The sequence below is a fragment of the Eleginops maclovinus genome, chromosome 3, assembly GCF_036324505.1.
Source record: "Eleginops maclovinus isolate JMC-PN-2008 ecotype Puerto Natales chromosome 3, JC_Emac_rtc_rv5, whole genome shotgun sequence".
In the NCBI taxonomy this organism is placed as follows: Eukaryota; Metazoa; Chordata; class Actinopteri; order Perciformes; family Eleginopidae; genus Eleginops; species Eleginops maclovinus.
Genome location: NC_086351.1, coordinates 13,282,182 through 13,308,055, shown reverse-complemented (window position 1 = coordinate 13,308,055; position 25,874 = coordinate 13,282,182). Strand labels below are relative to the sequence as shown.

The window sequence follows — 25,874 nt, the reverse complement described above, 5'->3', positions numbered from 1 at the left end:
AATGCTAATTTGTTATATAAAAAAAAGTAAAGTAAATATTATACTTTAAAATTGTCATGAGGATTCTTGGATATTGCGCACAATAATGAAATGCTGTGTTAAAGTGAATTAATTTCAATAAGGTTACATTATGAATCAAGCGGAACACATACTGCAGGAGTGTCATATGACAAGGTGTTATGGGTGGTCTCATGAGACATTTTGGCTCAGGGGATACTGGCACTGAGCCACCATGGCCTGTAAACAACAACAGCGTCAAGTTGAAGTAAAGTGGCTCTGAGAGTCGGCCTGTAGTCCGACGCTGGTCTGGTTACAACAAGTACATTGAAGTGGTTTTTAACAATGCGTCGAAGGTGTGTCTGGTAAGTAATTCCAACCTTCAAACGACCATGAGCTGTTTTGTCATCCACTGCTTCCTCAGACTCTCACCGTGAGCCGAGCTAATGTTAGCTACAGAGGCTAGCTGTAATTACAGCTAACAAGCTAATCTTAGCTAGAAAACATTGCACTATTTTTGCGGATTTATTGAAGTAGTTCGATGACCGTCGAGTTGTCAAGCTACACATTCTTGATGATTACCGGGGTATGTTTATATCGTAGTTTTAAGTCGTACCATTGCATGCAATATTTTCCAGACGTATGGCAGCCAAAGCTAATGTTAGCTGTCGGGCTTGTGAGCGTTCATGGATTTGCAGCTAGCTAGCTAGCTACCCTCGGTAAAATCAACCATTATTTATGTGTTATGTTAAGTAATGCACTGTGCCAATATTTATTCATGAAATAACTCTTTGGCACCGGCACTTTTGTCCGTGCTTTTTTATTTACTGAAAGCTTATAAGCAGGGTGAAACATTAATGTAAACGTTACTGCGTATCGTTAGCAACATTTAGCAAACGTGTAACGCAATTGCGATGCCAAATGGGGCCAGCTATCGTTAACACATTAATGTAAGCAAGCGTTGATGTACTTTGTGTTATGGACACTTTGAACATATATCTTTATATTAAACACTAAACGTTGCTTAATGTTAATGTGCTAACTCTTAATTGTGGGCTATTTGAACATGTAAAACAGTGTGGAGGTTGGTTTTCCGCTTAGCTAATAAATGGTTACAGTCGTATAAGCCAAACGCATCACTCTTTTCTTGTGAAAAATGAATACGTGTCATGCTTATTTTATTTAAATCGATGGCTGAATAATTGTTGGAAGTTTTGATACGTAAAGTCACGATGTCCTTAAACTAAGGCTGCAACTATTTTCTAGGCTGATCAATTCGTTTATCATCTGCCAGAAAATACTGAAATTATGTCATTGCAATTTTTAAACTCCAAAAAGTCCTCAAGTGTCTTGTTTTGTCTGATAAACGTAAAAAACATCATCTCCCTGAGTCAAAGACTGATGCACATCTTTGCTCGAGATATGATTTAAAGTATTAAGATATTTCAAAAATAGCTGTCAATTAAAATCCTGTTTATGAACCACTACAGTATGCACACACCATTTTAGGTCTACATGCAATCATTACCAGTTATTGCAACACAGATGTTTCAAGTTCCATCAAAAACCAATAATATCTTCTCTATCACCCTCAGATTGATATCCTTCAGACGGGAACTTATCCTCTCCATTGGGTATCTTACTCGTCATGTCCTCACAGCAAGCCAACAGTTCAGCCTCCAACAGCCCCACCAACATCCTGGGTTCTCCTTTCTCAGTAATCAGTTCCTCACTTAACTCCCCTGTGGTCTCACCCACTCTGGGATTTGGACCCATCAGCAGCAGTCAGGTAATGGACATTCATTAGTCTGTAAATTAATGTCATGGTGCACCTTCTTTTTTGTATTGAAGGGATTTATGTGCAGTAGGGTACTTGTATCTGTTTACACAGGGTCGTGGCTACACATGATAGTTTTGAATACACACAGTTTTTTTGTGTACAATATGTCCAGTAAGGTTGTAATGGCATGCACAAAGTGCACTGTTTGTTTGATAGTTCAGTTAAGGATTTAAAGTTTAGTTGTCAAAATGTTGATAATGCATTCAACAGTGTTGTCATTTAACATGACACAGTAAACCAAATGCACCACTGTGTTTTAATGAATCTTTTTGGTTGCTTTGTTTATACAGATCTCTTCGTCAGCACCTATATCAGGGATGCACTCAATCAGCAGCTCAGAGGATATCAAGCCTCCGTTTGGCCTTAGGCCCATGCCATCTCACAGCCCTGGGATAATGCTGTCTCAGAAACGCATGTGTGTCATCTGTGGAGATCGCTCCTCTGGTGAGTGTGTGCTAAGAGCAGGATAAGCAGAAATGAAAACATAAGATGTAGAATGTTTTAATTCATTGTAGTGTGGATAATCCTCTAATGTCAGCTGTTTCAATTGTTTCAACGTTTTAACAAAAAAGGAACCCAGACAATTAAATAATAAATAATACAAATGTGTTGTTTGATTTTCCCATCAGCCTGTTGCTTAATGTCTTTTTATGTTTGTAATTTACAGGCAAGCACTACGGAGTGTACAGCTGTGAGGGTTGCAAAGGTTTCTTCAAACGAACTGTGCGCAAAGACCTTAGTTATACCTGCAGAGATAACAAAGAGTGCCTGGTCGACAAACGCCAGCGCAATCGCTGCCAGTACTGCCGCTACCAGAAGTGCCTGGCCATGGGCATGAAGAGGGAAGGTATGCAAGCTCAGGGTTCAAATAGCAGTTAAAGTTCATTTTGAGAGCCTGTCTGGCTATTGAAGGTTTATGAACACGTTTTGTTGCGAGTTGACTTACATGCCACTATTCAAGGGGGACCTACATTGGAGTTTTCTGCAACATAGAGTTAAATATTCCTATTTAGAATGAATTAAACATTGGCAGTCAATTAGATTACTTAGAATAACTTATTATGCTAATGCAAGCCCAATTAAATTGATGAAGTAATATTGGATTAGTACTATTTCTGGCGTAGGTGAGGGTGGATGCAAGATTAGATAGATTAGATAAGATAAAGGGTAGAGACGAGTGTATTGGGGCTGGTTTATATAACTAACCCCTCTCCATCTCTTCTCTTCATTTTCTCCTATTCTACCCTTTCTCCATCTTTCAATAGTGATCAAACATGTAAAGTGGATTAAAGAAGATGGAAAAGATGAGGGATGGATGAGTATGACATGAAATCTTAAAGATATTGTATTTTTATGTTACTTAGAGAATTAGCCTGTTGTGTTAGACATGCAAATTTGTTGATTGGCGGATTTATGTGTGAAAATTTACCCAAAAATGATGGAGAGTGAGGATTGCTGCGGTATGGTGCATTGTGATGATAGACTGCTTTGTAAAAAAGCTGTAGTCCTTAGCTGAATCTCTGTAACTGTATATACAATCTGATTGAGTGGATTGCTGTTGCGCAGCAGAAAATAGGATGGATGGATCTTTCTAGTTAAGGCCCTGTACAGGCCACAAAGTACATTTTTAAGTATCTAAAATCATACAGTTGCAGGTGTTGCCTCTTGACCAGGTCTGTGCAGCCCAAATTCTGCCTCCAGATTCAAGCATAAAGTCCAGATGCTCTGCTTTGCCACACGTTAAGCCTTGTCAGTTTATGGCTGCACCTTTTGTCGAGAGTGTCTGATCTGCCAGAGAGAAGGGTCGATTTATGGTTAAGGGGAGTCCGAACATTGGGTATAAAAAACAGCTACTGTTCTTCCACCTCACTGATATCACAGTTTACGTTGCTGTAGACAAAAGTGACTCTCTTTTACTGCCCTTCAGTTAAAAAAAACCAAAAAAAACTTCACATGTTAGTCTCTGTTGTCCATCCATTGTGATTCTGTCTTTAACTATTTAGTACTCAACTGTGAACGATTATGCTAATGCATGTCAGCTAGGAAGGCATGTCAATAACATACTCATGCATGTGACTTCAACCTACTACTATACTTAATATACTTCTATTGATCATGGAAGTACATTCATTTGACTTCTGTCTTGATGGTTATTATGATATTATGAATGTAGTATATGGTAGAAAATGTATGAAAAGCCAATATATAACAAAGATAAGTGGAGACACAGTTGTTTCAGTTCTGTCTAATGTACTGTATTGTAGAACTGCCAGCCCCACTCACTCTTCAGTTAAAATTGCCAGAAATCCACTGAATGCAACACTTTTGATTTGTGTTTCTGCTGTTTCAGTCCCAATTTTATCAAGACATGCAAAAAACCCTCTACAGAGGCCGAGCATTTTGCAATCTTTTTAAACCATAAATTCATCAGATACATCCACCATTCTTCAGTATTTACAGTCATCTCATTCCTTTTCTTCTCCCCCACCACTGTCCGTGTGTTTTGTTTGACGCAGCGGTCCAGGAGGAGCGCCAGAGGAACCGCGAGCGTGAAGGAGAGCTGGAGTTCAGTATGGGCGTGAACGAGGAGATGCCCGTGGAGAAGATTTTAGAGGCAGAGACTGCCGTGGAGAAGAAGACTGAGCTTCACTCGTCTGACGATGGCTCTGCTGGCAACTCTGTGAGTCACTTTTCCTTTCATCTGTTTTTGGCGGAAGCATGATGGGTTTAGGCCTAATGTTTTTAGAATAGGGTAAACAAAAACATGCTATAAGTACAGGCTTACTGTGATTGTTGGAAGTGTTTGGTTTGGATGCACAACTAAGAAAAAGGTGATTTACTGTTTGTTTTCAGCCCCATGATGCAGTCACCAACATCTGCCAGACTGCAGACAAACAGCTGTTTGCTTTGGTGGAGTGGGCGAAGAGAATCCCTCACTTCTCTGAGCTGCCCCTCGATGACCAGGTCATCCTGCTGCGCGCAGGTACGACCAGCAGAGATCAGATGCACCTTATAAGGGTTTCTTCAAGTTTATCAGAGGCTTTACTGAAAAGTACACTTGTAAACACATACAACCTGCTTTCGTTCTCTCTAGCTACAATTGAACTCTTGCCTGTTCTGTTTCACTTTTATTTCTGTTGCTGACACCTTAATTTCCCTCCTGGGATTATAAAAAGGTTTATCTTATCTGAAAGCTAAAGATAGTGCTTTGTGGATTTCCTTTTACTCCAATGTGTTGCAATGAATTGAATAGAGTTCATTTTTAATTGGGGGGGGGGGCGGGGGAGAGAGAGAAAGAGAGAGCTTAGTTAAAGAATATCAGTGTCCCCTGATATGAAGACCTTATGCTGTAGTCACAGTTGTTGTTTGTTTGGTGTTGCCCAAGGGCGCTTTACTATTAATATTAACTTTAGTCTGCAAGAGGGTCCGGCGGGTTCAGGACGCAGTAGGGCCCTTCTGATGTGTCAGGGGCACACAGGGATAAGGGGACGGCCCTGAGGCCTCCAGAGCGTTTTCCTAATGAGCCACTCCTTTTGTCTGTCAGGGTGGAATGAGCTCCTCATCGCCTCGTTCTCCCACCGCTCCATCGGCCTGAAGGACGGAGTACTGCTGGCCTCAGAGCTGCAGCGGGACAGTGCACACAGCGCAGGAGTGGGGGCCATTTTTGACAGGTGCAAATATGGAGACAAAAACAGCGAACACACTGTTGTGCCTTTTGTTTAAAGTTGCACATATTTGTATCATCTGAATAATAATAGCTGTTTTTGTATTTAACACAGGGAGAGTGTGCAGAGTGCAGAGGTTGGCGCCATATTTGACAGGTAATTTTCCTCCTTTGTGATTTTATCTCAGTGTTTGACTAACGAAATGATAATCATTTTCTTGATGTGTTCTTTTTGTTTGACACTCTGGCTTTCCACAAAGGATTTAATCAAATCAATGTCGTTATTCAGGGTTCTTACGGAGCTCGTCAATAAAATGAGAGATATGCAAATGGACAAAACAGAGCTGGGCTGCCTGCGAGCCATCGTTCTCTTCAACCCAGGTGCCTGACCAATGCTGATATCTGAATAAGAACGATCAACACACTTTTTTTTACTGCAAAGGATGAAAATATACTCTGTTTGCTTGCAGATGCTAAAGGGCTCTCCAACACCGGAGAGGTGGAGCTCCTTAGAGAAAAGGTCTATGCATCATTGGAATCCTATTGCAAACAGAAATACCCAGAGCAGCAGGGAAGGTAAAGGTCTACAGCTATCTTTAAAATCTGCTCATCGTTTTACACTGGCCAACGTCAAAGTTCAACATGATTGGTGCATTGGTTGTTTGGGGAAACGTAATACCATATCCTTTGCTCCGGCAGGTTTGCAAAGCTCCTCCTGCGACTGCCAGCACTGCGATCTATTGGCTTGAAGTGCCTGGAGCATCTCTTCTTCTTCAAGCTGATCGGTGACACGCCTATTGACACTTTCCTAATGGAAATGCTTGAAGCTCCCCATCAGTTGTCTTAGATAGGAAATGCGTACTGTGGTTAGGTTTAGATAGCTGAAGTCTGGGAAGCCGGAGTGGGACTGGAGTGGCACTTTAAGTTCTTTGAAGGTTTGTCAATTTGTCTCACTGCTGTCTGCGCGACACTATTTTAGTGTGGCACAGATTTGCTCTTTAGACCAAACCCAAGGCTTGGCATGATCTACAAGCTGGTGCTATATGTTGAAATAACTTCATGAGTAACTATGGTTTAAAAAAAAAAAAAAAAGTATTTTTAAAAATGTAAACATTTACATATTTCCCTCACAGGAGCTATAATTTGGGTAAACATTTTTATATACGCTTTTTAGACACCTCCAACACCAAGGTTCAGTCATTTCTCCGACTGAACTGAACCCCAAAACCCTATTTTTTAAAAAGGAAGGCAACCTGATTCATGTGTATGCGTTGAGGGTGTGTTCTTCTTTTTTATAATTTGTAATTGAAGCCAGCTCTAAAACATTATATATTGTACCAAACAGTCACCAGGTACTGTGTCCAACAACAGCTCTAAGTTTACTCGTGTCCATTGCAGAAGATAAAATCCTGACAGTTACCCTGCGATAGAAGACAGGTCAGTGTTTGAGTCTGCCGGGTCTGACTTGTCTGTGTTGATTGAGGATCAGCTTTATGTGTCTGGTAATATACAGTTAGTGTTGTTTACTTCTTTGCCATTTTATAAATCTAATCACTTGGTGGTTAACGATTAAACTGCACTGCACACTTGCTATGTACTATTTCTAAAACACACTTAAAAAACGCCTTGCCTTTAAAGAGTCGGGCGTTTTGTCTTTTGGTGCTATTTCAGTAATAATTTGACATTATCGGTGCAGATGCACGCCAAACCACAAACCTAAGAAAATATGCAAAACTAAACAAATCCCTTTGTTAATCTTTGTTCAAATGTAGCAATATAAAATGTTAACTGCATAAGAGCTTTCTGCCTGTCAGTCATTCAGGGGTTTTACTAAGTAAATCATGTCTGGTGGAAAGGGAATACTCCATTTTGTAATTTATCTATACAATTCAAAGGTACTGTGCAAAATAATTTGTTCAGGGAAAAATGTATATTGATAAATTTGAATTATGATTAGGATATACAAATTATATAATTCTTAATATGTGCCCTTTTTAGTTTTCAGCTAGTATAAAGCAGAACATGTCTTGGGTTGCACTGGATTTGCTGAGACTGTTTCAGCTGATTTTATTTTTTGTGCTTTTTTTTTTTTGATGCTCAATTGTATTTTCCAACTTTCTCCCCCCTTTTTGTAGGTAGCTGTCTTGTTCATTGTTATATGTCTCTGCAATTTATTAAAAGCAAACCATAATCACATTTAGATCCATAACACCTGTGGACGTATAGGAATTTAAAGACCAAATGAGGTCTGGATGACGGCCATGTGTAAACCCCAGATGAGCTGTATTGGAAAGCTCGTCATCGACCTCTACATGCTCTCAAACATAAAGTGACTTGAAGCATGGGTTGTGTGGACTGAAAATAAAGAGGCTTACGTTTTTTTTTTGTTTCCTTTTTCTTCCCCAAAACTTTTACATGTGACACTTTTTTGAAAACACAATTGAAAGCTACAGTAAAGAAAAAGAAGTCAAACAATGTTTTAATGAGCCTTTTTATTGACTTTGTTACATAGTTTTTGCTGTGGGCAAAGATGCAATGGAAGCCTTGGTTGTATAGCACTTGTGTCCAAGTTCCACAGTGATGTTATGGCACAGGCAGCAACATGTGTGGTGGGCTAACGTTAAATTACGAAGAAGAAATGTTGAGTGCAATGAAATCAAAGGCTTCTTTCCACAGGACTAGCTGGTGAATTTCAACACTGCATGTTCACCATGTTTGTGCACTTCACCCTCGGTTAAGTATAAGTATGTATTAACACAAACCCTACAGCACAGAGAACCAACTTTTGTATTGAGCAGAAGTGACACCTTATTTTTTTAAACCATGCATGGCTTGGTTTGCTTAAATTATATTTAGAATAATACTGCTTTTAGTCTATAATACACTATTCTACACATGGCGCAAAAACAACAGAACTCGAAGACATTGTCATGTACATCATTTTACAGCATTCCCCCTATATTAACTTACACATCTATTCTGTCTTGTTTTTGACAGAAATCAGTACAATCTGGGAAACAGGAATGCCCCACCCCCCCATAACTTCAGTTCCACTAAGTTGCATGCTACACATTGAGCCTAAGGTGCTGATTAGTTTTCAGTTAATTCTAAACAAAACAAAAACTGCTGGGTGGGTTTTACATAGCTTCATCTTGATGTTGCACTAGATGTGTTTCTTTCTCAATGGCTATGTTTCCGTCACAGTGAGAGTTAGCTAGTGGACAGATTATCCTGGCTATGAAATGATCTGAAATGGGGCACGTTATTAATTTAGCCAAGGCCATTGCAAATAGATTAATGACACAATGTTAGTTAAACTGCGGGCTCCTTCTTTTTAACTTTAATACAGTTGTAAGTAACAATAGATACATTATTGAGATTTTGTGAGTGTCCGTATTGCTAATTACCCCCTGATGTTCACATTCATAGTTAGAGAATGAATGTCCTGTGAACCACAAACTGAGATCTCCAGTGAAACCAGTTGAACTACACATTAAATTGGCCTGGTGTAGTTTTTAATAACTTTATCTAGATCTTGACTAGAGTGGAACAATGCACAATAAGGCAACAGGATACAGCTAATGTGCATGACCAATCCTAAGATGTCATAAATACTTTAAAGCTATCTTCATTACATACTATTTGATCCAGGACAGGATTAAAAACACTGGTTAAAAATAAATCACAGCTCGTGAATGATGTACATTGCAGTATTATCCTCTCGTCCGTCACAGACTGCACATCTATCTAGTAACATTTCCTTGATTAAATGTCCCTGAAAACATCTTAATAAATAACTGTCTCTGAAAGGCACTCTGAGATGTGCAGCTCATAGTTTCTAGAAAATAAAACTACATAACCGAAAATTGCTTCCTTGTAACACTGCACTTGCCTTCCTTAAACTGTTCAGTCCGTCAGAGAGAATATGTTACATGATGGGATTTGTTCGAGCTAAAATGATTGATGAGCTCTACTCTGAGACTAGTGGAATCACGAGTCTCACCTTAACTGTTGACTGAGATCTTTAGAAAGAAGTTTCTCTGATAAATTCCTTCTGATCCAGTCACTTTGATTAGACAAAACTGTGCTACTGTAGATTTGCTGGTTAAACTGTCGAGTATTATTTCCGATGTCAGTGGTTCATCAGTGTCAAGGATTTCACATTCCATTGATACCCAACTTTTACATCCAGTGCAATTGTTCCTTATTTGAGCACCTTCTTGAGCAAAATAAAAAGAAACACAAAACTACCACAGTAGTATATAACCCTCTGCACAAAGCCATCTATTCAACAGACGAAATGTGTTTTGATTTGTCTCTAAAGCTGCAGGGCTGACACTAAACCCAAGCAGCGGAGAGTTTAGTGTCCGGACCACGTTTCCTGCCCTTTGGATTCAGTCAAGGCCACGGAGATCGAAGCACACTCAACTCTTTTGATGCCCTCAGCCTTAAAAAAAAACACCCTTTAGCGGGGGTGCTTTTTTGCAATGTCATTTTCGAAGGATGACTGATTAGGCTGAATGATTGCACGTCATCCATGTTTATCCAGCGATAGCAAAGCTTAGTGGTTTAGATGCAGCACTCCGCTCTCTGACCGTCAGTTCATGAATAAAAGCTTTTATCCAATCTCTCCAGGAAGCACTTGTGACAAGCCTATGTGAACTAAACGCATAAAGATAAGGTCAACTCATCAAAGCTAGGGGGGATTTTAGTGCCAAGCCTGAGTGGAGTGGGTTGCCAAGTTGGATGTAGGCATTGGAGGGGCAGTGAAAGGGCTTCCACACGACCATTTGTCCATCTCACACCTGCATCTCTGAACCACTGGACAAGCCAAGAGCGTTCGCCTCCTCCGTAGTCAAACCACTCTTAAGCGTCCTTCTTACTGTGCAGACAAAGAAAAAGGGTATTGTTAAAATGTTTGCAGCCCATTGCATTTCTCTGTACATGAAAATAAATGATGCCACTTGGCTAATAGTGAGAATGACTCACATGATTTTCGGTTGACTCGGGATCGTCTCCTCTCCCGAGGTTGCGTCCGCTGGCTGGGACCCTGAGTGGCCGACCTAACGATCCTCTCCATGATCTCATCAGCTGTATCATCTGTGCAGTTCACTGGGTCGTCACTGGCAGAGCACCATGGGGCAACACGCCCTAAAACAGAAAGGTGGGAATAGATGATAGGTTAAGTGGCATAGAAGCTGACTGCAGTATTGTATGACAATATTGGACAAGTAGGACACACCTCTTTTTATTGGATTTCAGTACTTTCCCATTTTCTACCAATATGTTTGTACAAAATGTATTGGTTTTATACTAAAAAGTTTAATTATACCTGAGTAAAGCAACAAAAACTCCAAGAATTTTGAATATAAAATTAGCTGATTTTCTTATTAAGAATTCCTTAAAAAGCATGATTATGTAAGCTAATAATAAGAAAGGTATAATAAAGATATTTCAGCCTGATAGACAGATGGAGAGACGATGCCATCCCTAGAGACAGGCTGCAAGCGTAGCTAAAAATACCCCCGTGAAAGATTAGCTTTAAAGTTTCAGGCTGGATTACTTAAGTATAACTAAAATACTCATGCTGTGCTTATGGAGCATTTCTGGCCACAGAGGAAAACTGAATGTCAGTGCATGGCTATTAATATGAAAGCTATGCAGGGGCTGGAACAGTGTGTTTCTAGGACTGACCTCTGGTGCCGCTGGCTCTGGTGCGCGTACGGAGGCCTGGCACTGTGGACGTGGGGCTCTCTCCGCCCTGCAAGCTACTCTTCAATACAGCCTTCATGTTCTCATGTTCGGCTGCATCCTCAGTATACTGGATCCCCTGAGGTTGGCTCTCCTGTGCGTCTGATGGGGCGCCGCTGAATTTACCACTCTGGGGGTTGAGGACACAGCATTACTACAATCAAACACCTCATCCCAATGCTCACTTTTAGTTGTTTGAGGGAAAACCACACTGAAAAGCTATAAATATCAAACAGGTCATACAGGTTAATCTTCACTCATGACACAGCAGTTTCTAGCTTCAGATAAGAAGAGCTAGTCGTTTCGAAGAGTTGAAAAGTCGAAATAGTCCATTCATTGCGATAAGGAAGTACCTGCGACACCATGCGAATACCTCCTTTTCTTCCGTTGTCAAAACCTTCAAGCTTCCTCATTCATGGTAGGTCAAACGCACACAGAACCTGTCAGTCTTATGAATGATGACTGGCCTATTGTTAGTCTTCGAAAATGCACCAGTTATTGTTTAAATTTACTGCAGCAAAGTCTGGTTGACTGTTAGTCACAACAGAAAATTCCCATGCACATGTTTAGACACAGTCACCCCCCTACCTCACTATCATCGTCATCCTCACTCTACAGAGATAAGGAAATGGGAAAAAATGCCAAGGTGTGGTGTGAATACAATATACACAAGTGACAGCTCTTCAGATACAAAGTCACACATATTTAGGAAGGTGTTTTTAGATTCTCAGATCGATAAATACACTACTGAGTTATCGTGTTTTCTTTTTTGTTACACAGGTCAAAGCATTTTCTCAAATCACTGAGAAGCACATTGTCCTTGGTTTGTTCTTGTTAACATTAAAGTTAAACAGTTAAACATTTACGGAAGTACATGCATTCGCTTTCTGGCGAGAGGTAAATGAGAGGATGAGAGATTTATACTCCTCTCATGTCTGTAAAGCAGATGTGGACCAGCCGGTTAAGTTAGTTTAACCTGTTTACAAGGTGGGCCTACAGTCACCTATCAAGCTCAATAATTAACATTTAATATCATGTTTGTTTATATTTAGTTATTTTTGGACACAGAGCCCATGTCTTTGCCTCAGCATTAGGGCTCTATGCTAGGCTAAGCTAACTATGTGTTGGTTTCAGTGACATTTTAAACAGACAGATGAAAGAATAAATTCTCAGTGAGTAAAACCCAAATCTTTCTTCAAAATCAAAAGTGCAATGGGGTTTTCATCCTCAAAAACCATACAAAACATTGCAGATGTATACGAGCCTATGGACCAGAGGAGCATATTTGACTGAACATCTTTGTAAGAGTGTGGTTGAGGTGTGGGCCTTGTTATTTCTCCTTCAGGGACGTCCAAAGGTTTGAATTTTCACACAGTGATTGAATTAGAGTCCCTTTGAAGCGAAAGGGGCCCCTGCCAAGGCTCGCAGTGGAGTGGCTCTTGAACAGTCGACTCCTCAGGGTTTAAGGGATTTTAATCATGCAGGGAGGTGTTTGCTCTGGCCTTTCTTAGCCTGCTGCAGCTACAGAATGAGATACACCGAAAACAATTGCTGTTTGTTGTTACAGTAACGTATACATGTGAATTCTGAGGGAACTACGCTGATGTCATTACAAATGTCCATCGTGTCTGTCAGTAATGGCCACTTGTGGCGATTTAACCAGATTAAGGTTATAACCAGTGTCTAGGGATTGATCATATTGTCTCATGGAATTGAAAAAGTAGAAACTAAGCAAAGACGAGGATCAGGAAATGGAGAAAGTGTATGTGTGACCCCTGCTCATGGTGAGTAGCACTTACATCTGTTATCATTTTTCCCCTGGTCTTGTTTCTCTCTCGGTGGTTGGCCCTCTTCTGTTTCTGTTGTAGCACGCGCTCTCTTGTTGTTCGATACTCCAGGGCAAATTCACTTAGGATCTTGCTAAAGCGATGAATGCTAACCTCACGTACAGCATATATCGGATGGCCCAGGAACAGCAGAAAGGCATGGAACCTGCAGATGTGTAGGGAAACATCACATCACTACACAAGGATCCTTTAGAAACAAATCTTACAATGGTTCTTAATCAACCAGATATGAACATATAATATATAGCTTTGCCAAGTTGTTATAAATATTTTATCTGATCCAGCATTTGACTATTAGCATACCTGTTGAGTATTCTCCGATGAACAATCTTCAGAATTATAATTCTCTCTGCACACTCCTTGAGGAAGTCAGACATTTTTTGTTTCAATGCTGGTTTCATCTCATATTTCGCAATGACCTTGAGGTGATCCCATGATGCTTTGCACCTTCGCTCCATCTGGGCCAGATTGTCTTGAAGCTGGTCGAAATCCACCTAACAGAGTGGAATCACAGAATTATTGAAGACTCTTCGGCGAATAGGTCGTTTGCATTTCATACTGATATTGTGGACAACGACTTTTACAAATGTGTAAAACCTTGGTCAAGCGTGTGATTGCTCCTATCTCAGAGTAGAGGTCAGTGCTGTCTGGAAACTTCTCCACCACGATGGCGCAGGCGTGGTGCAGCAGGGACTGCTTGTGAACCGTGTCCTTCACCTCCGGGACCTTCTCCAAGTAATTCAGCTCAAAGCCTTTAGCCTAGAGATGCATGTATACACAGCAACCGTCACAATGCAGGACGGAAACAACTGCATGGAATTAAAAATCCATTGCCCCTAGTCGAGGACTAAATTGCACTGAATTTCCTTTTTGGCACACTCAGAAAAGGGGCTCAATGAACTGAGCCGAGTAGATATGTAGATTCATTCGGATGGTGATTATCAAAAACCACAATCTACTTTAGACTCCCCCCCTCCAAAAAAAAAAAGGCTGGACATTTCATGAAAGACATAATCCCAACAAGACTTCCCTTGTTCTGCTGCCAGTTTTAAATGGCTTACTGCAAAATATAAATGCTGCTATTATTTACGGGAACTACTTGTTTTTGATGTTGATGATTTATGTTTCCCTTTTGCATTTTTGGCTCTCATGTCCCAGGGGTTCACTAATGCATAGAAATACACGCAATAATCCCCATCGCAAGACACAGATGCCAGTAAAGCAGCCGGACAAACACCAACTGTCCGAAAACACACAATCACACAACCACCCTCTCTTTTTCCCCTCAGACGCACAGAGCCTTCATGAGCATTTTTACTGTAGAAGGACAGTGCCTGCTGCAGACAGTCAGGCAGCACATTCTTCTACACATAGAGAGTCCACTGTTATCCTTGCCAAATAAATATGTTGGCCAAGGATTTAGGGGGGGGGGGGAGGAGGAGGAGCGTGGGAGTAAATGGAGGAAGTGAGTACAAGACACACAGGGAGAGAAAGTGAAAGAAGAGGACCCTCTTGGCCATATACAGTACGTTTTAGTACGAGGGTTACTCACATTAGTGCCATTGAGGAAGTTGCCAATGGCCAGCAATGTGGTCAAGATGTAGCGGAGAGTCTTGTTTTTCTCTAACTGGTCCATCCCTTCCTTCAGGTCTTGCAGAGGCTCCGCCACTTCCTGAGAGCATGAAAGGCAGTTAAGAAGCACATTAGCTACTGTTGCCTTTTTTTGTCAATTGATTTGGCTGATAAAAATGCACAGTAAACATAGGAGTAACTATCAAAACTTTTTCATTTGAGCATGTTGCGTTAAATACATATAGATGAGCACATACTGTAATCCTTATACATACATCACATTATACTATTTTTACTTTTCTTTTAACACGTGATGATGAAATAATCAATCATCACTCTGCACAATCCTCTGAATATTTGGCACATTATTTAAAACTGCACAGCTCTTCCTCTACTATTTTCAGATATAAGGCACAGATTTGTCATATTCCTTTTCTTTTTTGCATATTTATATGACTTGTAAACAATCTATTTTAAAGCTTAAATTCTCTTATGTATGCATCATTATACTCCAGAGCAAATTGCTTGCATGTGTAATGGAAACTTCTGGAGCAAGGAATGGAGAAACACAATAACACAGGAGAACACAGGAGAGCTCGAACTTGATGGCAAACACTGAAGACACAGCTCCCGCCTAACCAATTCTGAAGATCTCTTCCAAATCCCAAGTATTTCTCTAGTTCTAGACTAAAATATTCTCAGAGGAAGAGAGACAGTAGGCACCCAAAGTCGTGTGTGAACGCTGACTATTGGAGTAGAGTGATAAACGCAGTAAAAGGCAGAGGCAGAGGAAAACACATTTTCCTCTGTATGTGTAAACCTACTGCTCAATAAACCCGATCCTGATCCATAGTTTTCCATTGTTACTCTTAAGGTGTGATCTACATGTGATTCCAGTGGACAGGAATGTGTCTCACCTTCTCTATAAGCTCATAGTCCATCTTGAATGCCCATAGCTGCAGGCGAGCCGACAGCTCTGTGATGGAGGAGAGGGTGAGGAGGAACTGCTCGGCGCTGCCCAGGGGAATATCAGGGCTGACCAGCTGAGCCTCCTGGATCCTCTGCTTCTCCTCCTCTGTGGGGATCATGGTCAGGATTTTCTAGGAGAGGGAGGAAGAAACAAGGGGAAGGGAAAGGAACAGGTTTTAAGGATCATTCATCAAGTCTACCTATGAAACTCGTAAGATACAGTTTTACAAAATATGTCAGGGAGTAAATCATAGGAGGGAAGAAACAAATTAATTTTGACATTTCTCTGCTTGTTTCCAATTTTTCCCAAAAACTTGCATGACATCTGAACTTTCAACCTCCCTTTTTTTTAGTATGGCTGTAAGGATCTCCGAGGACAAAAGGAGGGGATTAATACTCCTTTATTCTAAGAATGAACTCAAGGTGAATCTCTGTTAGCGACAGGTTATATTACCCCAAAGGGATGTAACATTGATCATTATCTGATGAAAAAAAAAACTTCAAAATATGCATGCAAGCTCATCTGTAATGTCTACACTTTTGGCCATCCCATCTAGAAAAAGGTAAATCCCTTGCGAAATCCATCAGTGTATTTTGGTGTGATGAGTAAAAAGTGAGCTTGAATTGTTTGTATACGAGTGACTAGACTGTGCCTTACCAATTTAGATACTCTATAAATGCTTACCTCAATGCCCTCTTTGTTCAGTGCGTACTCATCAAAGTTGAGGATAGCTGTCTTAATGGTGCGAGGAGGAGGTAAGACAGTCAAGCCGATGTTTATAGCGTTGCTGCGTTTTGAATCCAGGACAATGATTTCTTGTCGTTTGCCATCAACAACTGCTTTCTATGGGAGATACAAAACATCATCAGATCATTAGATCATAATCTTGATTGACTGATCAGCCTTTTATCAACAAATGAACATTTAACAGGGAACACCTTGCATCCTATTCAACATTATAGTAATAATATTATATAATATTTGTTTGCTATATCATTAGCTTGTTTAGCTGGTAAATTGTGGTTGTGGATGGACCTCAACCATTCTAAATGCAACCCAGGGGGACAGTAGTATGGCCAAAATGATTACTAAACTCCAAAAACAATCCCTTTCTAAAATGGTGCCAAATACCAGGAGTATACAGTAATACTACATGGGTCTACTGTTACAGGAGCACAGCCCTAATTTACCTTAGTGACAGGCAGCTCCTTGGATTTAGACTCAAACAGCTGCTCCAGTTTGGACGTGTCTACTTTGACTGGCTCCAGTTTGGACCAGAGGGACTCCTTACAGAATTTATGACTCTTACACTGCCAGTCCACGGGACGCACTTCGTTCCAGAAGAGACGGATCGTCTTCTTCTTCTTTTGGAAGAGAGGCATCTCCCCCCCTCGACTCAGCTGAGGGGAGGGCGGGGGGATAGGGGGCATGAATGGGGGGGGTGGGGGCATCATTTTGCCAAGGAGGGGAGGAGGAGGGGGGCATCCGAACAGGGGCGGGGGCGGCGGAAGGGAGGCATTGCACGGCGGAGGGGGCGGTGGGGGTAACAGGTCACTTGACCTCATCAGACTGTCCATATCTAAAATATCCATATCATCCTCGTCCCTGAGGTCCGTGAAGTCCATCTCTTTGATGCGCAGCTCTCTGGGTTCGGCCATCAGCTGATCCCAAATATAGTCTGACTCTTTCTTGGGGGGTGCGGTTGATGAGGCAGCCGTTGATGATTTGTCCGTCTGCTGCTGCTCTTTAGAGGCCTCCACCTCAGGAGGACATGTCAGGCCTTTGACCAAATCGCCAAACTTCTCTGCCACTGCTCTGACATTGCCCTGGTTGTCCAGATGCCCCACCTCCATTTTTTTCACATTTTCTTCTCTGGCCTGTCTGTGAGCCTCCAGTGTGGAGATCCTGCTGGCCAAGCTGGCCACAGAGGAGTCGCCGACCTCTGTCTCCTTCTCACATTTACAGTTTTCTTTTTCCCTTTCTGCTACATTCTCTTCATCCTTGCTGGTTGTCCCCTGAGCATAGAGCATGTCCAGCATGAAGCGCTTGCTGTTGAGTATTTTGTTGCACTGGTCGTTCACATCTGTGTCTTTAATGCACTGAGTCCACTGGCCTGTTGAAACAGACACAATTTAGAAATTGGGAGAAATATAGGTAGCCGATTATGAAAGTAAGTGAATAAAATCAGCATTGAACATACCTGCTTCAATTTCGTTGGTGAGTTTCTCCTCCCGCTCCTCCCTCTCCAGAGTGCTACTTGTGGAGGAGATGCTGGATGCGGAGCAGTTGTCCTTTTCGTTCACTTCCTCGTTCTGTCTCTCCTTCTCACTCAGCAGTACACTGTCTTCTACATCCCTTTCCGTCGGCTGCTCCTCCTGTAACTCCACATTCACCTCCACGTCTGGTTGGCCCACCTCTGCTACATCTATAACCTCCACTTCCTTCACTTCCTCTTTTGCTCCTACCTCATCTATACACTGAGTCTGCTCCTCAACCTTCTCCTGCTCCTGCCTCTCTTCTGTCTCCATTCCTGACTGTTCATCTGACGCCGATTCTGGCACTACATTCTGGTCAGATTGAGTCTCTTCAAGATCCTCTGTCTCTGCAGGCGACTCTTTCTCAGTCTGCTGCATGTCTGGCTCGGGGGGAGTAGTGGGGGGAGGTTCTGGTACTGTTAACTCTGGCGCTAGACTTTCGGGTCTGGTCTGCGGGTCAAGGTTTGGCTCTGAGATACGTTCTGTTCCTGGAAGAGAAATCCAAACAATGTGGAAAACAATGTTACTTGAGGTACAGTTATGTGCCTTTATATTATCTGATCAGAACATGTTTTTGTTTATAATTAAATGGTTTGAAATTGCTTCCTGACATGTCCTTAATTGCACCGAGAGACTGTACATTTCCAGACTGTAGAAATATTTCACAAAGCAATCATCAAATTCTGTTATCATGGCTAATGATATCATGACCATAGAGCACACACACACTCTGTAAAACACAAGCTATGTAGCTGAGAAAGAGAGAGGTTAAATTCAAGTTTGTTTAAGTTGTTAACAAATAACTGTGTTTTAGGAAAAACTAATAAATGTAATATTAAGATACAAGCACTTAAATCCTTCACTCAATGAGGTTGTTTCAATCAACACACACACACACACACACACACACACACACACACACACACACACACACACACACACACACACACACACACACACACACACACACACACACACACACACACACACACACACACACATACACACACACACACACACACACACACACACACACACCTGTATCTATTTATTTTTTAATACATTTTGATTTGTATTTCCGAGAATGAAATGCAGCTGAATCTAATTTCTTTATGACAGTCATCAACTGTTGCCAAGCCCTGTGTGTGTGACAGGTGAACTGTCTCCGCCATGCTCGTATAACTCTGGTAATGATGATAAATAAATGGTACCAAAACATCGGTTACCTGTCCGTTGTTGTGCAGTGTCATCCTGTGAGATGATGGTCGAAGGTGTGGTACAGCGGGATACAGAGCGACTGACAGGGTTTGGACTCAAACACAACGTGATCTCTGTTCGTCCTCTTGTTGGCACCCTGGGGCGCTCCCGCTCAAACTCCTCTGAAGCTAGCCTCTCCACAGCCTTGTACCTGCATAGATTGAATGTAGCTTTCAGACGTCTGCACGCCGTGGTTTAGCTGTTGCTGATCTGTAGTTAAAGCTCTCGGCTCACCCATTTCATTGTTTTGGTATATTTGAATTACCATGTACTAGTTGTAAAGGACTAAATAAATATGAACGCAAATAAATTATATTGAACATCGACTGCAATTCAGCTTTATTCTCTAAGTGAAAATGTCTGAACACATATTTTAGAGGTGGAGAAAATGTATAGCATGCTCCTTCTGTAACAGGAATTTAAACAAATTGATAAATTGAAGCCCCTGGAAAGATAAGATAAGGTTTTGTCCAACAGTGATGAAAAATGAATTCAGGTTCCGGAGAGTTATGACCAATATGTGTGCAGCGGACGTATATTTGTCTTATCCCTCTCTTATTCAGACACTCCAAAGATTCTTATGAAATATTTAATTGATTACACAGGGAGACAAATGAATAAAAATGAGATCCTCTGTTGCCAAAGTGCTGTCCGACATTGTTGGCTGGTGTTTAATGATCTCACATTCTTTACAGGGTTGAAAAAGGTAAGGGCATAAGAATGAGCTATAAATCATATAGCACACACACACTCACAGAGACATGGTCAGAGCGAGATAACTTGAGCACATCCATGCCAAACCACAATTACACACTTGTCCAGTTAACTTCGGGACGTCTTAATAGTGAGCAGGCCTTAAGGGGCTCTGACACCTATAAATAAGCCCGAGGCTTTACATCTGCTGTCAATTTTAAAATAGGATCTCAAAGCATTTACGAGCCTCTTTAACTGTTTGATCTACCGTCACAAGTGCAGCATTACTATGTGATCCATGTGAACCCATGAACTAAAGAAACTCACCTTTCCTCTCTGGCGTGTCTTGCTTCTTCCCTCTTTTCTACATAATCTTTACTGAGAAAGAAACACAGAAACAGAGCAAGAGTTAGGATCTATATTCACTGTGTGCATGAACAAATTATTTCAATTGCTCTCCTTAAGATTATGGAAAGTAAATCATAAAAAGGTAGGAGAAAACAACTCAGCAGAACATATGCCATGATTTAGTATTTCCAATGATCCTCACTAAAAATGGCAGCCAAGCATTTAAAATACGGAGCGATTTGTGAATATTTGAGATTTGTGCCAACATGTCTTTCTTGGCTGTAGATCTGCATATGGTAACTATGGAGACTAACTTGAAGCGGTTCCTCTCTTCTCTTTCGATTCTCTGAAGTCGCTCTTCTCTTTCAACGCGTCTCCGCTCTCTTTCCGCAGCCAGAGACTCCTGATGCTGTCTATACGAAGACGTTAGCAAGCCCCCTAAAGTAGGTCTAAAGGAGAAAGGATATACAGTATGTGATAACATCAGCAAAAAATATGTGATTGGTTTGCGTTTTGATTTAGGTATTTGTAAATGTGTTCAAATGGGAACTTTACAGATTGGGGGAGTCACAATGATCAGCCATGAATACAAAGTATTCTGCGTTAGCTGTGGAAAAGTTCAGATGCCAACCTGTCAACCGCTTTGGAGTCTGGTGTGGAGGCAGCTGAACTAGTGAAGCGGTGGCTGGGTGACGTAGGAGGCTGGTGCCTGCCAGGGTATGGACTGCCGTTGGCACTGATCCTGTTAAAGGAAGGTTGAAATAAATGCTTTGTTCTCTCACAAGACATTTTTGACTGAAAGACAGAGAAGGATGGCACTTGAGGAACCTGTGATGTGATGTGAATTCCAATGTCATACTTCTGAATACTTTACACTGAGATACGACTGTGTTGAGTGCTCTTAAGCACTTCTCCCATGTGATCTGAATAGCTTTCCTGTGAGGAAAGCCCTGCCATCAAAAGTCTGAATGGTATCTGCAGGTGTACTGCTCATAGTTATCTGTATATGCGGACAATCTTTTCTAAATGCATCTTTTCACCAGACCCACCATTTTCTTAGAGGCCTTGGTAATACTGTGTTGGCTCTGATCTGAATGTGAAAACTGCACATTCAGTCCTAGAGCAGTTGCACAACACATAGTGTACAAATACAAATAGCTTACAAAGATGACATAATCAATAACTGAAAACACACGAGTGTTCAACTCAAAGCTTTACTATGTGCACATTTTCATGAAACTAATAAAGGGAACATATAAAGCTCATTGTTAAGTTCATACTAGTGTTTTGAGTTTCTACTAGAACATGTTTGCATACTTTCATGTTTAAAAACTGTGTCCGTTTCAGAAAGGCAGTTCTCAAGCTGTGTGGGGAAATCTGGATGGCTTGTCGATTCCCATGTTTTCTGACCTAGGCAGCCAAAAAAACTCCGTGCTGACATATTTCACAGTTTGTGGGTTGGTTTGCACTTCAGTTACCAACATGTATATTCACAAGTACTGAAGATAATTATACTACTTCCCCTTTAAAGTAAACCACAAAAAAATGTTTTATATCTTGTCTTGTTTAAACTCAACCTTTTTACACCTGGCCTTACCTTTCAGCCCAGGTAGGCTTTCTGGTTGCGTAAGATGTAGGAAAGGTGTTTGTATCTTTCAGACTGAAGATGCAAGTGAGAAAAAAAGGAAAGTAGCAGTCAGGTGAAACACTCCAAAGATCACACAATTAAATGTTAGTCACACAAACAAGATAGTGAGACAGCAGTAGAAGGTAGGTGGGCTGTAAGGCAACACAACAACAAAGCCGACAGGGGCAAAAAGACAATATCTTACTGATTCACTGTGTTATTTAGAAGGCAAAACAAATAGTGTTCATAAAATAATACGTTTAGAGGCTTTAACTATCACTAACTATCTGTTATTATTGTCCACTGCCCTGAGAATAGAGAATAATCTGCTTGATGAATCAGGGATACACTCTGCTATGTCCAGACTATCACGTTTCTATTGCTCTCTGCAAAAACATGAATTACTAAGAGACAGTGACTCATAATGCTTTAAATTCCTTAATGCTTTGATTTAATGTATTTACTTGTCTCGTAATAACTGTGGTGCAGAGCCACAATGGAAGACAGATGAGTAGGACATGTCTGCAAAAATAACGCTTTCCAAGAAAAGGGAAAAGGAAGTAATTAGAACTTTTCTTTTTCTGGTACAGTATTTTTCTGGTGATGACGGATGAGACATAAATCACATCTGATGGGGACTAAAGGCGACTACCATCTAGAAAACATTTTTTAAAGATGAAGGAGGTAGAAAGGAACTCTACAGCCTGACCAACAGCAGTATCCTCATGGGACGAAATTTAGAAGAAAAGATGGACTATATTACAAATTCCTATATCTGATTTGACTTTTATAGAGACTGCATGTGTCTTTGCTGTCTGAGTTAAAGAGACACAGACAGCGGCGATGGGGAGAACCAAGTTGTAAAGGGGAATGGTCAAAAGAAGCAGATGAACTGTGGCTCCTGCCCTCTAACCTGCAGCGCCTCTCTCTGTCCTGGCCCTTCTCACACTCCTCGGCCCCGACAGACACCTGGATCTGGCTCAAGTCATGGGACGGAGGGAGAGGTCGGGGGGGAGGGGGAGGAAAGTGGGGTGAGGCCGGGGTAGATTGACACTGAGGCTGTGCTGAGACTGGCACTCTACTCAGAACAACCCCGAAGACACAGTCAGGTGGCTGGGGAGGAACACCGTGTGGACTAAAGCTCCTCTTTTTAGCTGCGACATACACGGGAGAGGACGTCCTGCTGAGAGATTCTCTCTGCCCTGGCTGGTCACTGGCATTATGGAGGATGTTGGCCATACACTTTAAGTTCAAACACATGTAAGCAGTGTCTGCTACAGCCAGAGCCGCACTAGGATGACAAAATACAAGAGAGTGGGAGGAACATACTTACAAATGGCAGATAACTAAGGAGATACTATATGAGGGAAATGGGAAATCAAGCTTGGTAAACCAGTTGACCTAAAATACCTGTGAGCGCCCTTTCTAGAGGATTCAGTGACTGGATGACTTTCATCATCTGCCTCTTCCTCGTCCACCTCCTCCTCCTCCTTCTCTCCTTCCTCCTCCTCTCCTTCCTCATCCTCCTCCTCCTCTCCTTCCTCCTCCTCCTCTCCTTCCTCCTCCTCCTCCTCTTCTTCCTCCTCCTCCTCTTGTTTCTCATCCTCATCCTCATCCTCTTCTCTGTAGTGAGAGGAGGGGTCGAGGGTTGAAAGGAGGTAAGGCGAGAGCGAAGAGAATTTGGACATAGACAATATGAAAACACAGAGTAGAGGAAAAGCCCGGGCAAGACAACACACAGAAACGACAAACACTTAAAAACATGCTTGTCAAAATGTATTAGAAGTAGAAGTAGAGAGACAAACACTGAAACTATGTATGAGAAGGTTAGTGGATTTTGACAGTCATCTCAAAATGAATATAACACATGCACGGGTAACAGTTACAACTACATTCAAGTGTAATTTATACAGCAGCATTAGTACAACAAGTGTGATTTTAATTGAGGAAAAAGGATTACATTGAAAAACAAGTGTTGGAGATGTAGAAAAAGATGTTGTGTGTTTGAGCTGATAGTCAGGAATAGATCGTAAAACACGAGTCTGTGGCCACTTTGCTTTTTGGATCCCTCTTGGTTGTCTGGATTTCATTAACAATATGGAAACTGGTGATCTTCAAAGGCGGCTTGGATTTCCTGTGGTAGACTGGAAGAAGCTAGTCTGGTATCATATGACCTGCTGGACTGAATTTAAGTATACCTTAAGACCTGAGTGCTACCAGAAATATTAGCGTGTGGGCTACATTAAAAACCTGTGATTAATGATAGGTGATTTAATTATGTTGAAGTAGGAAAGACATTAATCAGTCGGGGTTTCAAACACGAAAAGAAAGGCTGCATATAATTCTTGGTTTAAAAATCAACCCTTGTTTTAGTTTTCTGTCGTGTGACCTTTAATAAAAAGTGCAATTAATGGTTAACATGACATCCATAAAGAGGGACTGTATGACTAACTTTTTCTGAAGCTTTTATAGGACTTAGTTGGAACTCTTGCAAAATCCAACAAGATCGCAATTAGTTGTTTTTTTTCCTGAATCACCAGTTGTGGTTTCTCTGAGTTAGTGTAGTCACAAAGTTTTGTTGTATATAAAACAGATGGCATTGTGGAGTTTAATACACTCTCACTGAAGGAAGCATGACTTGAGACGGAGAGCAGATAGCTCATATCATGTGTTTACAGAAGCTTCCTATTTCCATCTGTGGCAGGAGAATGTCTTTGACAGTGGGGAAATTAATTCAAATGTCACTTTGCAGCAACGATCTCGTCTTGGCCGTTCTTTAAAATTAATATATAATTAAATTCCCTGCTTTGGCTCTGGATAGAGTAGACACATCTCTCCAAGGCTGAAATATAATACAACACTTGTAGTCAAGCTGTTTCCTATGAAACAGAGTAATACTCCACGGAGCAGGGAGAGTTTGGGATTCCATTTTAGTTACAGGTATCTCTAAATATAAAAGATCAAAACAAACCCTCCTGGCTGAACCTTTTATAACCAGGATCAGACCTAGGTCAAGCTCAAATTGAGACAAAGATAACATTTAATGTCTCTCTTGAACATTTTCCACTTTTCCATTTCTCCTCCCCCGCCTCACCTTTCACTGATGTCTTCAACACGTTGGCCACCGAAGGGCAGGAAGCGGCTTGCGGGAGTACGAGGGCTGCTGGGTGATGATGGGGCAGAAGCGTGGTCTCTGCTATTGTGGAGCGAATGTCTTCGGCTGCGTCTTCTCTCCAGACCTCGCTTCTCGTTGGTGCCATCGACGCTGGCACGCCGGCGGTCCTTGCGGACGCTGGGAGGAAGTTGGGTTTCCTCGTCTCCATCCTCATGGCGAAGTGTGATCTGTATAGAAAGCATTACAAAAAGACTGAGCAAATAAAGGCAACCCTGGTACACATTTCCAGCTGCTGTATGAGTGTTTGAGAAGTCGTGTGACCCACGACACACATGGTCATCAACATTACATTAAGACTGGTTGGTAATGTAAACATTTGGCGGTTTAGGCTTTCTGACCTCGTAGATGTTGAACTGTTCTACAAGGTCGAGGTCCGTGCCTTTCCTGCTCAGGTGTCTCTGGGCCACTGCTTCGACACCCTGCTCCTCCAGACAGTCGACCATGTCATAGTACGAGTCCTGATCGGGGAGGCCTGCCAGCGTCTGAAACACAAACCATTCAATAAGAAAATGGTTAGATATAACCTTGGCCCTGCAATATCTTGGATTAACTGTGAAAGAAGAAAGTGAATTGAAACAATAAAGAAGGAACGGCTAAGAGACAGACAGGGAGTAAAATAACTTTTGTTTTGTTTTACCCAAGAAAACATTGAAATGGAATCAGTAACCAGATATGCTATGCCAATAAACTTCATTCATATAGTGTTTGAGTCCACTGTTATTATATCTCTGTGCACTATGAAAACTGTATAATCTACATGATACTGCGTCTTTACTAATTTTTAATCAAGGTTTAATCTTGATTAAAATCGACAAAAATGGCCTTGTAGATCATTTCACATTTAGGAAACAAATCAGATAAGAAACCCAGATAAAAGT

General features: G+C 41.4%; 2 protein-coding genes and 1 long non-coding RNA gene across 5 annotated transcripts in view; 2 read left to right on the top strand and 1 right to left on the bottom strand.

Moving 5' to 3' along the window:
- The first annotated feature begins 172 nt into the window (after nt 1–172).
- Nucleotides 173–7,882, top strand: rxrbb (retinoid x receptor, beta b). 3 transcript variants are annotated; one of them, XM_063879468.1, is made up of 12 exons: nt 173–362; nt 1,593–1,786; nt 2,128–2,281; nt 2,505–2,684; nt 3,103–3,156; nt 4,354–4,517; nt 4,691–4,820; nt 5,382–5,508; nt 5,617–5,658; nt 5,791–5,882; nt 5,972–6,077; nt 6,201–7,882. In XM_063879468.1, the coding sequence occupies exons 2-12, from the start codon at nt 1,646–1,648 to the stop codon at nt 6,346–6,348; spliced, it is 1,338 nt and encodes a 445-aa protein (XP_063735538.1). In that variant the 5' UTR covers nt 173–362; nt 1,593–1,645; the 3' UTR covers nt 6,349–7,882. The 3 variants fall into 3 exon arrangements, with proteins under 3 accessions (XP_063735538.1, XP_063735540.1, XP_063735539.1); XM_063879469.1 differs by lacking the exon at nt 173–362 and adding an exon at nt 384–583; XM_063879470.1 differs by lacking the exon at nt 3,103–3,156.
- Nucleotides 7,883–7,978: 96 nt separating this feature from the next.
- Nucleotides 7,979–25,874, bottom strand: part of fhod3b (formin homology 2 domain containing 3b) — a 78,230-nt gene continuing 60,334 nt past the window's right edge. Inside the window, exons 9-25 of the mRNA XM_063879465.1 lie at nt 25,335–25,478; nt 24,916–25,163; nt 20,826–20,936; nt 20,509–20,643; nt 20,174–20,224; nt 19,123–19,304; nt 17,842–18,384; nt 16,832–17,754; nt 16,326–16,484; nt 15,589–15,771; nt 14,652–14,771; nt 13,697–13,858; nt 13,403–13,593; nt 13,052–13,244; nt 11,196–11,382; nt 10,491–10,652; nt 7,979–10,383 (exon numbers count right to left, since the gene is read on the bottom strand). Coding sequence (XP_063735535.1) covers nt 10,301–10,383; nt 10,491–10,652; nt 11,196–11,382; nt 13,052–13,244; nt 13,403–13,593; nt 13,697–13,858; nt 14,652–14,771; nt 15,589–15,771; nt 16,326–16,484; nt 16,832–17,754; nt 17,842–18,384; nt 19,123–19,304; nt 20,174–20,224; nt 20,509–20,643; nt 20,826–20,936; nt 24,916–25,163; nt 25,335–25,478 — 3,777 coding nt within the window. The 3' untranslated portion in view covers nt 7,979–10,300. The remainder of the gene's footprint in view (nt 10,384–10,490; nt 10,653–11,195; nt 11,383–13,051; nt 13,245–13,402; nt 13,594–13,696; nt 13,859–14,651; nt 14,772–15,588; nt 15,772–16,325; nt 16,485–16,831; nt 17,755–17,841; nt 18,385–19,122; nt 19,305–20,173; nt 20,225–20,508; nt 20,644–20,825; nt 20,937–24,915; nt 25,164–25,334; nt 25,479–25,874) is intronic.
- LOC134861890 (uncharacterized) lies at nt 11,514–25,698 on the top strand. Its single transcript, XR_010165444.1, has 2 exons — nt 11,514–11,670; nt 24,952–25,698. It is a non-coding gene; the product is annotated as an uncharacterized LOC134861890 (long non-coding RNA).